This window comes from Lemur catta, chromosome 8 (genome assembly GCF_020740605.2).
Source record: "Lemur catta isolate mLemCat1 chromosome 8, mLemCat1.pri, whole genome shotgun sequence".
Classification (NCBI taxonomy): domain Eukaryota; kingdom Metazoa; phylum Chordata; class Mammalia; order Primates; family Lemuridae; genus Lemur; species Lemur catta.
The window spans coordinates 49184298-49198806 of NC_059135.1; the positions used below are offsets into that span (position 1 = coordinate 49184298).

Genomic DNA, 14509 nt, shown 5'->3' on the forward strand with positions numbered 1-14509 from the left:
AGTCCCTCGCCGGGTGCTATCCCACTGTGCAGGGTGCCGGCCTCCGGAAAGCGACCTGCAGCGCCCCCTGCCCCCGCGGAGGACCCTGACCGGGTCCAGGCCTCCAATTTCGCTGAGCCCAGAACCCAAAGGTCAGTCGAGCAATCCTGTTCCCTACAGCCAGAGCAGCCCTGCCTGGTGCGCAGGCTTTCTCAGTGCTGGCTTTACTCCACTCCTAAGGCCAAGGATTCTTCCCCTAAATTTGCCATTGTTAAAGAAAAAATTATTCATGACACTTGTTAAAGATAGTAAAGCAGATTATATTCAAGGGGAGCCAAGGCGATAGGTACAGGGTCCATTGCAATGGGATCTTGCAGTGGGGGACAGAGGTTGGACTCCATTCCAACTCTAATAAGGACAAGTGAGAATTTATAACCAAGAAGTGGGGTAGGGGTCTGTGAATGGAAAATTAGGAAGAAGAAATATCATGGGTAAGGGGGATTCTTGCTAGATGGGCTTAACAGAAATCTTGCTGAAGGCAGGCCAGGGTGATAGGATATTGATGGTGGTCAGATACCAGGGGTGGGGATTTTCACTACACTGATTAGCACTGGATTCTGCAAGAACAGAAAGCCCAACATTGGGTGTAGTCAAGCAGAAGACTGGGGGGAGCCTGAATAAGCTATGGTCAAGGAGCGAGTCTTTGTCACCATCTTGCTCATAAACTCAATGGAGGGTCACAGAGTTACAACCATAGAACCTTAGAGTTGAAAGGAACCTTTGAGATCATCCAATTCCAGCTTCATTTGTTACAGATGAGAAAACTGAGGCTCATAGCATAGCCAAAGGTAATAAAGATACAAGTAACAGAGCCAAAACCCAAATCAACTCCATCTGTTGATCCACTCAACTTCCACAAGCACTCCTGTGGTTCGAGGGCAGAGAGGATGGACCGCTCAATTGTGGAACTAGAAGACAATTTAGGGAACAAGCAAAGTAGGGAATGCCTAATAACTTCTAAGACTTCTTGTTAACAGGCCTTAGAGGAGAGGTAAGGAGAAAACCAGCACAATTTCAGAAATGGGGCCTAGATTTATTAATAGCAGTGGTATTGGAATGAGGTGAAAGGAATAAACTCAAAAGTGGACAAGGACCAGGGTTCCTTGAATGTCCAAGTCCATGCTGCTAAAACCTGGGTTGCTATGAAGTTAAACAGATACATATTTATTGTGAACCACCTATGTGCCAGGCTCTGTGCTAGGAGCTAGAATACACAATGGGCAACAGGAAAGACATGATCTCTACCCTCAGATGTTTTTTTTCTGTTGTGGAAATCACACATATAAATACATAATACAATGTAACGTCAGATTAATGTTCTCGTTCCCTTTGACTATGGTGTCCACTCTCCAACCCTCAATATTTTGTAGTTGTGTGATGGTAACTAAGAGTCAGGGATTCTGGGTGGTCACCTTGGATTTAGTATTAATACTAACAAGATTGTTATAATTTCTCTTTGTGTCACATTCCTTACCTATAAAATGAGGGCTCTGTTTACCTTGGGGAAGTCTAGGAAGTATCTTAACTTTCCACCTCTCTTTATCTTACCCAGACCAACCAAGGTGAATGACAATAATATGATAATGTAATAATTTTATTGATGTGAGGACGTGCAAAGATTCTGAGCAATACTATCTGCACACCAGTGCCATCTAGTGGAAAATGTGTAATTTTCTTAAACTGCACTGATTGGGCAATATATTATTTGTAAAATAAGACTACTGATAGGGGTCCTGAAAATTTTAGGCTGATATTCAGAGCCATTAATTTTTTTCACAAAGAAAGGAAAAAAGTTTGCATAAAAAAAAGCCAGAAATAGAAATATTGGGAAATGCTAGGAAAGCACAATTTCTTTACCATTCAATCACGTGAAATAGCACATATTCAAGGAAAATAAGAAATTTACTTATAAATTACTAAAATGTAAATATATTTTCTTTATATGATTTATTTATTTTAAACAGATTTATTGAGATATAATTCTTGTAGCATTCAATTCACCCATTTGAAGAGTTCAATTAAATGGTTTTTAGTATGTTCAGAGAAAAACATTACCACACTCAATTTTAGAACATTTCATCACTCAGTAATGACAGAATTGTCATGTTACAAATCATATAAAAATCTTTGAACATGAATTACATGTAACTGAAGCATCTTAAATGTCTGAGCTTTGAAAGAATGACTATTAGTCTTTTTGTTTGTTTTTGAGACAGGGTCTCACTCCGTCACCCAGGCTAGAGTGCAGTGGCGTGATCATAGCTTACTGCAGCCTCAAACTCCTGGGCTAAAACGATCTCCCCACCTCAGCTCTGAAGCAGCTGAGACTACACGCGTGTGCAACCACACCCAGCTAATTTTTCTATTTTTTGCAGAGATGGAGTCTCGCTCTTGCTCAGGTTGCAAACTCCTGACCTCAGGCAAAAGCAATCCTCCCACCGCAGCCCCCCAAAGTACTAGGGTTACAGGTGTGAGCCATCTCACGTGGCCTAATTACTATTATATTAATGAAAAATGTGCACTTGCAGATTTTATTTTGAAGGCTTTAAAACCTGTAGCCTATAATGCATAATTATTAGAATGATAAACATTATGGTTATTTCACTTGAAATTCAGATGTCCTCTGAAATTTTTTCTCCCCCAAATCTTATGAATTTCTTTCTTAAAAATGAGATGTGACTGATTTTTGAAATGCCAGGAGAAAATAGTAAAATTTTGTCATGTACAATGAGGCTTACTTGGTTGGTTATATTAATCTTCATACATTATATTTAATAACTAGAAATATTTTGCCCTATTTGCGAAATTTCTATAGATTTTACCACTGATATGTAAGGGTGATCAATTAATAACTTTCAGATTTTTCCATATGAATATGGTCCAGAGCCTTCATTTGTCCCATCTGTAAGGCTTCTGGCTGCTAATAATGTATACAATCACTTACCTCGGCCTGTAACAGGCACTGAAGAAATGGTAGTCTCCTTCTTGTGTTTGCATGCCTTTGTTAGAGTTTGAGAGTAATATTTAACTCTTGATTTTTTTTTCACAGTATACCGGTCCTTTTGATTCAACTTAATGACTTACATCCTTTAAATCTGTAGATCACAGGACAGAACTTAGAGGTACCACTTAGAATAGTTTCATTCAACCATCTGGAGACTGTGGCTATTTAAAAAATTAAAATAAAACTATTTTAAATTACCTAAATTTAAAATTAATTAAAACTGAAATAATTAAAAATTCAGTTTCTCTGTTGAATTAGCCACCTTTCGATTGCTCCAAAGTTGTTTGCTGGCAGTGGACAGCGGCCATGCGGAGCCCATGGCCACACAGCAGGAGCAAGTCTCGGGGAGAGTTAGGATCCCGCGGGATCTGGGGGCCAATCAGCAGCACGAGTAGAGCCCGGTCTGCCATTGGCTGGCGTTCACCGGAAGCACATGCCCGGCCACGCCTGCAGCCCGGGGTTTCGAGGTGCTGCTGTGGGACTGCCAGCCTCGAACTGGGGGCCTGGGCTCTAGCCCGGCAGCCTCCCTGGGTGACTGCTCTGGGAGGTAGAGGGCAGAGTCGTCGGCCTTGTGGTAGGTGTGGGCCTGGTTGGAAGAGAGTGGGTTGGGCAGCCCTGCTTTCTGAGCGCTGGCAATGCGCCAATGCAATTTGGGCCTGGGTCCATCCCAGAGAGAAGTGCCCAACCGTCCGGCGTGTGGGAGGTTCACCCCAGCCCCTGCCTGGTGGGGCCAGGTTGCCCTTATGTGCAACAGAAGGTCATTTATTTATTTATTTATTTATTTATTTATTTATTGTGAGGAGCCCTTGTGCAGCTTCTCTGATTTCTGGACGATACTGATTCTGCCCTCCGCCTACGGTTGGCGGAAGTCAGCCATGACAGAGAGGCCGTGGCATCAAAGAGCACAGATTGGGAGTTTGGAAAGCTGGATTCTTGTTCCAGTTCAAGGCTCAAATGTATCCACTTACAAGGGGAGAAGGCCGTAGACACCTGTGGAGATTTAGAGATGGGAAGTGATTTACTCAGGGTCACGTCATTATTACTGCACTCCACTTAGGTACTCTTTCCATTCCTACAGGCGGAATCCCACTTAATCATTTTGAGTATGTTCAGTATTCATCCTTAAAATATTCTACTGAGCTTCCCCTCCCTATTTCATCACTTCAGTTATTTGAACTTTGTAAATTTTGAAAGCTTTATTAGTACCTTGATTGCACTGACCACATTTCTCTTGTTATGCAAACTTAGATGTAGCAGTGGTATGTATCAGTGTTAAGTATTTCACCTAGTCGTCTTTAAGCACTCTTAGTTGGGCAAAAAAATTTTTAAGCATCTGCAATGTGTCAGATATTGTGCTCAATACAGGGTTGCCTAGATCACTCTTAAAAGAGAATTGTTAAACTTCTAGAATTATAGATTTAATACTGCCCTGACTCTCACCTTTCACCACCTCTCAACAACCAGTCACTTAATCTCTCTGTGTGCCTCATTTTCCCCGTGCACCAAAATAACAGTATTAATAGTGTCTATCACAGGGCTATTGTGAGGATGAGTTAATATATAAAGGGCTTGGAAATGTGCCTCTCATATATATATGTTTTTTGAGCACTCAGACATTAAAGCATGCATGCTTTAAATGATACGTTTTTGTTTCATATCATTAGCATTCACTTCAGCCAAAGTGATGGAATTCCTTTTTTTCCAGCTTTGCAAATCTGATATTTGTTTTGGTCTGTGGTTTAATGTTTCAGTGAAGAACAAAATGGGAGATGCTGAAGCAGGCAAGAAGATCTTTATTCAAAAATGTGCTCAGTGCCACACAGTGGAAAAAGGTGGAAAACACAAGACTGGTCCAAATCTCTGGGGCCTCTTTGGCCGAAAATCAGGACAATCACCAGGATTTTCTTACACTGATGCAAATAAAAACAAAGGTAAAAACCAGCAGTTGTGGGAGAGGACCAGATACTTTGTACTAAAGAAGAAAGCACATGATTTGAAATTATAATAATTTTCTAACTTGCAGCATTAAAAATAGACCCTCATATTTATATTACTGAAATATTGATTTATATCATAAGACCTGCATTTGAATAACTGGTCATCCTTTTGATCAGAAGAATTAGCAATCTTTTGTGGCATAGGTTTTTGCCTATATAGGTTTTGCCTATTTTATTTTATGCAATACATTTATCTGGAAAAAGTATGAGCTAGATTTAAAAAGTCATATTTTAATGGTATAATGGTAGTAGTGATTCTATTTGTAGTAGTGATTCTTAGCAGGATGGGAGAATATTACAGTTTGAAAAGCATTATTTATTTGTTGGTGGAAAGGGAGTAGATAGTACTTAAAGTGAGAAGGGATTTTAGGGTTGAGATTCAAAATGGTTGGAAAAGACTATAATATCTTTGCAAAGCAACTTGTTACTCCTTGACACAAACACACACACACGTATATATACACATATGTATGTATGTACATATGTGTATATATATTTAAGGATTATGAGATTTTCTTAAAACACAGAACAACTCTATTTTGAACTTTTCTTGGAGGCCTAGCATATCTTATAGGTTGGAATTTCAGATCACTACTATTTGGAAAGGGTTTTATTTTATTTTTTATTTCTTTTTATATTTTTATTGAAGTGAAATTTATATAATATACAGTTAGCCATTTTAAAGTGTACTATTCAGTAGCATTTAGTGCATTCACAATGTTGTAAAATCACCACTTTTCCCTAGTTTCAAACTTTTTTTATCACCCTTGGAACACCTGCATCCATTAAATAATCACTCCCCATTCTCTCTTACCCCTGTTCCCTGGAAACCACTAATGCTTTCTGTCTTTTTGGATTTGTCTACTGGATCTTTCACATAAAAGGAATCGTGTAATATGTGGCCTTTTGTGTCTGGCTTCTTTCACTTAGCATGTTGTCAGGGCTCATCTAAATTGTAGCATGGGCCGGGCGCGGTGGCTCATGCCTGTAATCCTAGCACTCTGGGAGGCCAAGGCGGGCGGATTGTTTGAGCTCAGGAGTTCGAGACCAGCCTGAGCAAGAGCGAGACCCCGTCTCTACTAAAAATAGAAAGAAATTAGCCAAACAACTAAAATATATACAAAAAAATTAGCCGGGCATGGTGGTGCATGCCTGTAGTCCCAGCTACTCGGGAGGCTGAGGCAGAAGGATCACCTGAGCCCAGGAGTTTCAGGTTGCTGTGAGCTAGGCTGACGCCACAGCACTCTAGCCCGGGGAACAGAGTGAGACTCTGTCTCAAAAAAATAAATAAAAATAAATAAATAAATTGTAGCATGTATCAGTACTTCATTCCTTTTTTTCCTCTTTATTGAAAATATTTATTTACCCCACAAAAAATACAACAAACAAACAAACAAAAAACCCCAGAATACAAAGGGTGGTACTGAAAAACTAACAGTCTAATAATTTTTGATAGCAATCAACACTCCTTATGATGCTTTTCATTCCTTTTTATGACTAAGATTCTAATTATAGCCTGTAACTACATAATTCCAATCTCTGACTTTGTTATCACAGGATCCCTGTTTGTCTCTGTCTTCACATGGCTATTGTCTTATAGGGACACCAGCCATATTGAATTAGGGGCTCATCCTATTCCAATGTGACCTCATCTCAACTGAGCTAGTCACATCTACAATGACCCTATTTCCAAACAAACCCACAGTCCAAGGTACCAGGGGTTAGGACTTCAACATATCTTTATTTGGGGGGTATCCACAATAAAGGACTGCATACAGATATAAATACATACTTGATAAAGTATTAAAAGTACTACTAAAAGTAAATAGAGCAAAATTTAATCTTTGTAAAGTCAGGAATATTTTAGCATCTTTTAAAATATCAACAGAATTACTATTAACCCAGTATCATTGTATTTGTTATGTACAAAAATCCTGGTAATAGGTATTGCATAATAAAGAATTTGTCTGATCCTTGTCCTGGGTTCCTGACAGGGAGCCTCTAAAACCTTGGAATTTCTGGAGTGATAGGAGTGTCTTTATTATTGTGGTTGGCTGCTGGGACCAAAACCTGAGGGTATGCCAAGAAGATGCCTCATGATGAGCTCCTAGTTTCAGGATGGGGGCTGATGGTACTGCAGTGACCAACCATTCTGTCCTAACTCCAGGGGCAGAATGGGAGCTGGAGATTGAGTTCAGTCATATGGCTTGTGATTCAGTCAATCATGCCTATGCAATGAAGTGCCAATTAAAAACTCTGGACACTTTCACCTGGAAGCTCTGGTTGAGCCTCCTGGTTGGTGAACACTTCCATGTGCTGGGAAAGTGATGAGTCCTGATTCTACAGGGGGATGACCCAGCAGCTCTGCATTTGGGACTCTCGCAGACCTCACCCTATGGGTCTCTTCCTCTGGCTGGTATACTTTTATAATAAAACTATAGTTGTAAGCAAGTGCTTTCCTGAGTTCTGTGAGTTGATTTGAGGAGGTTGTGGGAATTGCTGAATTTGTAGCCAGTTAATCAGTTTGAGTGGCCTGAGGGCCCCAGTATCTGAAATGAGGCAGTCTTGTTGGGAGCCTGCACTAACTCTGCGCAGTTAATGTCAGAATTGCATTGAAGTTGTTGCAATAGGATTTTCAGCTGATAGACTACTGAATAAATCCATTTTTAACTCACATTTAGTGTTTGCATTTACATGGCTCTTTAGTTTTTCAGGTAGTGTTTCTCTGTAGCGTCATTTTATTATTTTATTATCCTGTTACAAGAACAGTAAACTTTTGCAACTACTAATTTGTAGAGTTGTTATAAAATAATATTTGTTCCTCTAGCTGCCAATATTTTGAAGAATTTATTGCTTATTAGCATTGATTTGAAATAATATTGGAACTTACTACAAATATATCTTTTATTATAGATTGTTCTCAAAGGTTGAAAGCTATATAAAAAGCTTGGTTTTAACATTATTCAAGAATTAGAAATAAAATTCCCCTAAATCAGATTATTTAAGTAATATTTGTGACTTATTTGGGGACATATTATTATTTGTTAGTTCCACTGATGAAATAAGAATAAGTATCTTAGTTGGTTAACCAAACTAGGAGTTTAAAATGAAATTATTTAAAATGAAATAAAGAGTTAAAAAATACTTTAGCATAGCTTGGCCAAAGACAGGCTTGAATAAGAAGAAGAACCAGGACGCCAATAGTATAGCACTAATACAAATTGCAGTGCACTGTCAATCATATTTTATTTTCTATGCATGACTTTTCTGTTGCAAATAATTACAATACTTTTATTTTCAGAAGAATACAGAAATTCTCATATTTTAAAGAAGATTCTCTGTCCCATGTGTCTTGCTTAGAGTACAGTTTTACAAAATGCATGATTATAGAAATAACCTTATATAATGTTTTTTTTAGAATTGTATAAAAATATATATAACTTAAAATTGACCATTTTATCCTTTTTTTTTTTTTTTTTTGAGACAGAGTCTTGCTCTGTTGCCCAGGCTAAAGTGCCGTGGCATTAGCCTAGCTCACAGCAACCTCAAACTCCTGGGCTCAAGCAATCCTCCTGCCTCAGCCTCCCGACTAGCTGGGACTACAGGCATGTGCCACCATGCCTGGCTAACTTTTCTATATATATTTTTAGCTGTCCATATAATTTCTTTCTATTTTTAGTAGAGACGGGGTCTCGCTCTTGCTCAGGCTGGTCTCGAACTCCTGAGCTCAAACAATCCGCCCGCCTCGGCCTCCCAGAGTGCTAGGATTACAGGCGTGAGCCACCGTGCCCGGCCATTTTTAAGTGTACAATCCTATGGCATTAAGCACATTCACATTGTTTTGCAACCATCACCACTATCAATCTCCAGAACTTTTGCATTTTCTCAAACTGAAACTCTGTACTCATTAAACAGCCCATGGCAACCACCCTTTTACTTTGTCTTTGTTAATTTGACTATTCTAGATACCTTATATAAGTGGAATCATACTGTATTTGTCTTTTTGCGACTGGCTTATTTCACTTAGTGTCATGTCTTCAAGGTTCATCTATGTTGTACCATGTGTCAGAATTTCCATCTCTTTAAGGGCTGAACAATACTCTCTTGTATGGAGATAGCACATTTTATTTATCCATTCATCCCTTGATGGAGATTTGGGTTGCTTCCATCTTTTGGCTATTGTGAATAATGCTACTATGAATATGGGTGTACAAATATCTGTCAAGGGGAGTCCCTGCTTTTACTTTCTTTGGGTATATATCCAGAAGTGGAATTGCTGAATCCTATGATAATTCTGTGTTTGATTTTTTGAGGGATAGCCATACCATTTTCCACAGTTGGCTGTACCATTTTATGTGCCCACCAGCAATGCACAGGGTTCCAGTTTCTCCAGATTTTCACCAACACTTGTTGTTTGCTGTTGTTTTGATAATAGTCATCCTAATGGATTCGAAGTGCTATCTCATGTGGTTTTGATTTGCATTTTCCTAATCATTAGTGATCTTGAACCATCCATAGTGTGTTTTTGAAAACATCATTAAATGGATACAATTTTTCCTTTAAGAATGATGTCTTTATAGTGCATTAAAGTGGTGTTTGCACTTCTGGGCAGTGATAATTGAAGCAGGTTTGAAAAACAAAATGTTTGAATTAATCATGATTTTTCCAGGATTCTATGCTAGTAGTGACAGAACTAGGATTCAAACCCAGGTTTTCTTGGGCCTTTAAAGAAATCTTATCATGGGATTAGCAAAACTAACTTATTAGCTAAACTAACTTATTAGGGATTAGGCCTTATCTTTTGCCTATTGTCATGTCAAATCTTGCAGTGGCTACAGTAGGACACACTAAATCATAAATGTGTTAATAATTTTAAAATATTTTGAAATATGTGGATATTATATTATACAAAAATTCGAATAGTTCAAGAGAATATTTCCCAGTATGAGTGACAAGGAAATTATGTATGTTCACTTTTCCTGACCTTTCCCTATTCCTCTCCCTCCACCAACTAATTCTGGTAAAATTATTCATTTTCATTTTAGTGGCCATATTTGTACTTTAAATAATATCCATATGCCTCTGCTATTTGATTTATCTACTTTAAGCAATATCTCTTTATCCTCTACTATCAAGGATGAGAAAAATCAAGGTATTTATGCAACCTTCCCTTTTTTTCACACTGTCTCCTAACTCTGGCTACTAACATCATTATTTCTACTCTGATATGATCTATATCATTTACATTTCATGTAACCATAATTACCACAATTGTTTTAACATTTATTCTACATTTAAATGATACTAGTGGATATTCCCAGCTTTTACCATAGCATCTTTATTTCCTTATCTTTTGGGTTGATGGATGGTTTTCTATTAGTAATAACACTAAGAATTATTAGAACTATATTATCCAAGTTCTTGGATGTTTGAAAACATCTGGGGATTGCATTACACTTGAATGATAATTTGACTGGGCATAAAATTGTTGGGAGACTCTTTAATTCCACAGGAGTTTATATCCTTCATGTTTAATTATTATTTGGAGAAATATGAAACTAGCCTGATGGTTTTCCATTATGAGTTACTTGGTTTTATTTTTATTTTATTCTTTTTCCCCTAAGTTTTAGTAACATTCTTATTGAAATTTAGTAACTTTGCTAAGCTATGTCTCGGGCTTGGTTGATTTCAGTATTTCCTGGGATGTGTTGTGCTCTTCCAATTGGTAAATTCAGGGCTTTTATTTTTGAAAGTTTTCTTGAATAATATGTTTTAATAATTTTATTGTTTTTTATTTATTTTTTAAAAAAATCTTACTTGAGTCACCACTTGTACAGACCTTGTATCTCCTTTGCCTGAATATCTTCTGTATCTGTCATTTTCCCTTTCATCTGATAGCTAGAGTAACCATTTTAAACTCTTCATTCTTTTGTTTTTGTTTTTACCAGCATTTTCAATTTTTTTTTTTTTTTTTTTTTTTTTTTGAGACAGAGTCTCACTTTATTGCCCTGGCTAGAGTGCCATGGCATCAGCCTAGCTCACAGCAACCTCAAACTCCTTTACCAGTATTTTCAAACCTCATTGTGCTATCAGCAGCATCTGTTCATCTTGCTGTCATTTATGCCTTTCTCTGTTATATAATTTTCTACTTGAGCCTTTGTAGCTCTACTTTGAGCCCTTGATTCATAAAGACCTTTTTTGTATCCATGGGAATGTGGTCATGAGTTTCATCTGTCTAATTTACATAGTTTCTGATGTGTATGTTTCATTTAACTTTTTTTTTTCTCTTCCTTTCTGCTGTGTGTGTATAGTGTGTGTGTTTGTGTGTGTGTGTATGTTATGTGTATGTATCTTCGGTACTTCTTTGTGCTGATTCCTTTTTGATTGTTACTCATCTTTTGATGAAGATAGTTCTTCTTGGACTAGTTATTTGTAGAAGGATAGTAAGGGTGAGGGTCTGAGTGTTCCACTTAGTTGTGAGGTCTTCCTCAGTTATGTTAGAGATACATGTATATGTCTGAGTGTGTATGTTTGTATGTTTTGGTGGAGGTGTTATTTGGCTCTTTACTTCAGCTGGTAAAGACTGGGCAGCCCTAAGGTTATGCAACCTTTGAAGTTTCTCTTCTGTCCTGTAATAAGTTCTTCTTTCAAAGATGTACGTGCTTTCTTCATTAATCCAGGCTCCCCTGGCCCTCCACAGTGTCAGACTGAATTTAAGGAGACTTTCACAGCCAGCTGATATACCCTATACTGTTTGAGCCAAACAAAGGATTATGACTTTGCCTTACAAGATGTGTCACATACTTTAATGATATCTTCTCTTCTCCAGAGATCATTAGTGAAAGGTATCCTTTCACTTTGGTCCAGGATTCATGTCCTTGGCAGTCTATTAATTATATCAAATTTGGAGCCATAGGTGCTTCCTCAAAAGTTTTATCAAAAGTGAAGTTAGCATTTTTGTTTCTCTTTGTCCATGTCCTTTTTGACTGGTTTTAGAAAGGAAAAAGGCAGCCTTTTTCAGTCATCTTAAAATAGGATTTCTGAAATTATAGATTTTTCTGGAGATCTGAACAGAGGCAGATTGGTATGATTGGTAGAAATAAGATTGAAATGTGAGTTAGTCAAATTCTTGACTCTAACTAGCTTTGTATGCTTAGGGGAAGTTACTTTCCTCTCTTTAGGCCAACATTTACTTATCTGCAAAATGAGGGTTGGATTAAATGATCTTTTCTAGAAGGAACTCACTGTGATTGTAGGAAGATGAGGTAATGCTTAGGCATAACATGTCTGGGGTGATAGTTCATTGCTGTACATTGGGTAACCCTAAATAGTATGTCACTGTTGGATTTCTACAGAGAAGCCAAGGAGTGAAGAATAATTTTGGAATTTTCTCATAGGTCAGAATGTATAGGTATTCCCAGTTATAATAGTCCTCCTACTGAGTCCAAGAGTTATCTTTTGTTCACATATGTGGGTCACATCAGAAAGTAAGCTCTACAAACGTAGCTACACAAACTGAAAACTTATTTTCACCTTTATAGGTATTATCTGGGGAGAAGCGACTCTGATGGAATATTTGGAGAACCCAAAGAAATATATCCCTGGAACTAAAATGGTCTTTGCTGGCCTTAAAAAGAAGAGTGAGAGAGAAGATCTTATTCAATATTTGAAACAGGCAACATCTTAATGCAATGCTATTGCAACTTCAAAAATATTAGTTATAAGCCAAAATTTTCTAATTTCAAATATTGCATGTTTAAAGAAGCCATATTTGATCTTTTTGATCAGCCTGTAGTAAGTTTAACATTTTTAAATAAAGGTTGATATTTTTGATTGTGTGTAACCTACTGACCAGATGCCCTTCAGAGTCTGAACTTGCTTTTTTCTGCTCACTAAGGATGGGGATAGGTCAGGATGGAGGAGGAAAGAGAAGGAAACTGAAATCTATTGTGCTTCAGTAGTCTTTATGTGCACAAAATATTTTATAAACCTAGCAACTGCTATTGATCATAGTTCCCACATTTATTTTTCTGTAATTTAAACATAGATATAGAAAATATTAGCTTTAATTTTTATGAAGCTGTGTTTGCCTTTTATTATAAACAATGCTTAAAGTAACTTTACAGGGAAAAAAATAGGAAAAATGAAATCAAATGGGTGATCTTACCTTAGGAATATTTTTGGAAAAAAAAGAGCAAATTATTGACCCCAAAATAAAACCTAGAGAGAAGGAGAAAAGCATGTCTTATATTAATAAAAATTTGTATCATATAACATGTAATCTTTTTGCATTAATATTTTTATGCTATACTTCTAGTTCTGAGTAATATAAAACTGGGCTACAGGAGGGAAAGCAAGGATACTGAGAGAGAGAGAAAAAAAATCCCCAAACCCTCACCATAAATGTGGAAGGAGCCCTCAGTTCACAGTAAGTGGAAGAGAGGCATGGTGGGACAGGTCTATAACAGGGCCTGTGTGGAAGAGAACAGTGGTTCTGTGTAGTGTGAGGCAGCCCCTAAGCCGCTGTGCAGTCCTATAAGGATGCTATCATCCAAGTGATACGGCCCTGCAAGATGGAGAAGCTGTTTCCATACCAGAGAGAGGGGCAGTGGACTGGTCAGAGGCCATTATGGATGAAGATAGGAAACCCATTATCTCATTTACACTTCACAACAGCACCCCGTGATACAGGTTTTTACCTTCTACATTAAGACCTAGAGAGAGCTGGTGCCAGAAGCAAAACTTGGATTTTCTACTCCAACTCCTGGTGACTTTTCACCATTATCATAGGGGTAATATGTTAGCAAGTTAAAGTATTGGCGGATGCCACTACTGTGAAAATAACCTAACAGAGTTCTTAGAATGAGGGGGAACACAGTTGAAAAGGCAGTGATTTCCAGACAGTTCCATTAAATCTGCCAAGAGCTCAGGTTTACTTTTAATGCTTCTGGTAAGTGGGGGAGAGTGCACTTCTTATGGAGGCCAGTGCCAATATTGTGTAGGAAAGAGTGTCTCTGGGGGCCAAGAGGTAGCTTCAGGCAAAGCTGAGCCTGTTACTCTCTCCCTGGAGGAATTTTCTGATGAGGGCAGAGATATCTGTAGGTCCCATAGTGTACAAGGGATGTTGCCAGTCTGAAAATCTCAGTTGGATTTGCAGAGATGTAGAATTAGGTGACATACCTCATATTCCAATTTGCACGGGGCCAGAGAGCTCTGTGAGAAAGAACTTGGACTCAGTTCACAATCATAATTACAGTTCAGATTTATATAACCCTGAAGAATGGACTTGGTGGCATTGATAAATGCCACATTGTAGGAAGGAATACGAGGGCCTCGTGTTTGGAGTTTAAATACTTTTGACTTAGCAGAATTAAAAAGAAGATAGTATAAGGAAAGCTGAGGTGATAAAAGGGAGGTAAGTGGAAATGGAAAAGTATTAAGTAGATTTCCATTCTAAAAATTGATAATA

At 37.9% G+C, this 14509-nt stretch overlaps 1 protein-coding gene across 1 annotated transcript; it reads left to right on the forward strand.

Annotated features, from left to right (window-relative positions):
• The first annotated feature begins 54 nt into the window (after positions 1-54).
• Positions 55-12727, forward strand: LOC123643690 (cytochrome c 2). Its single transcript, XM_045559346.1, has 3 exons — positions 55-131; positions 4795-4974; positions 12582-12727. Exons 2-3 carry the CDS (start codon positions 4806-4808, stop codon positions 12725-12727), a joined length of 315 nt encoding a protein of 104 aa, XP_045415302.1. The 5' UTR covers positions 55-131; positions 4795-4805.
• The last annotated feature ends 1782 nt before the right edge of the window (positions 12728-14509 follow it).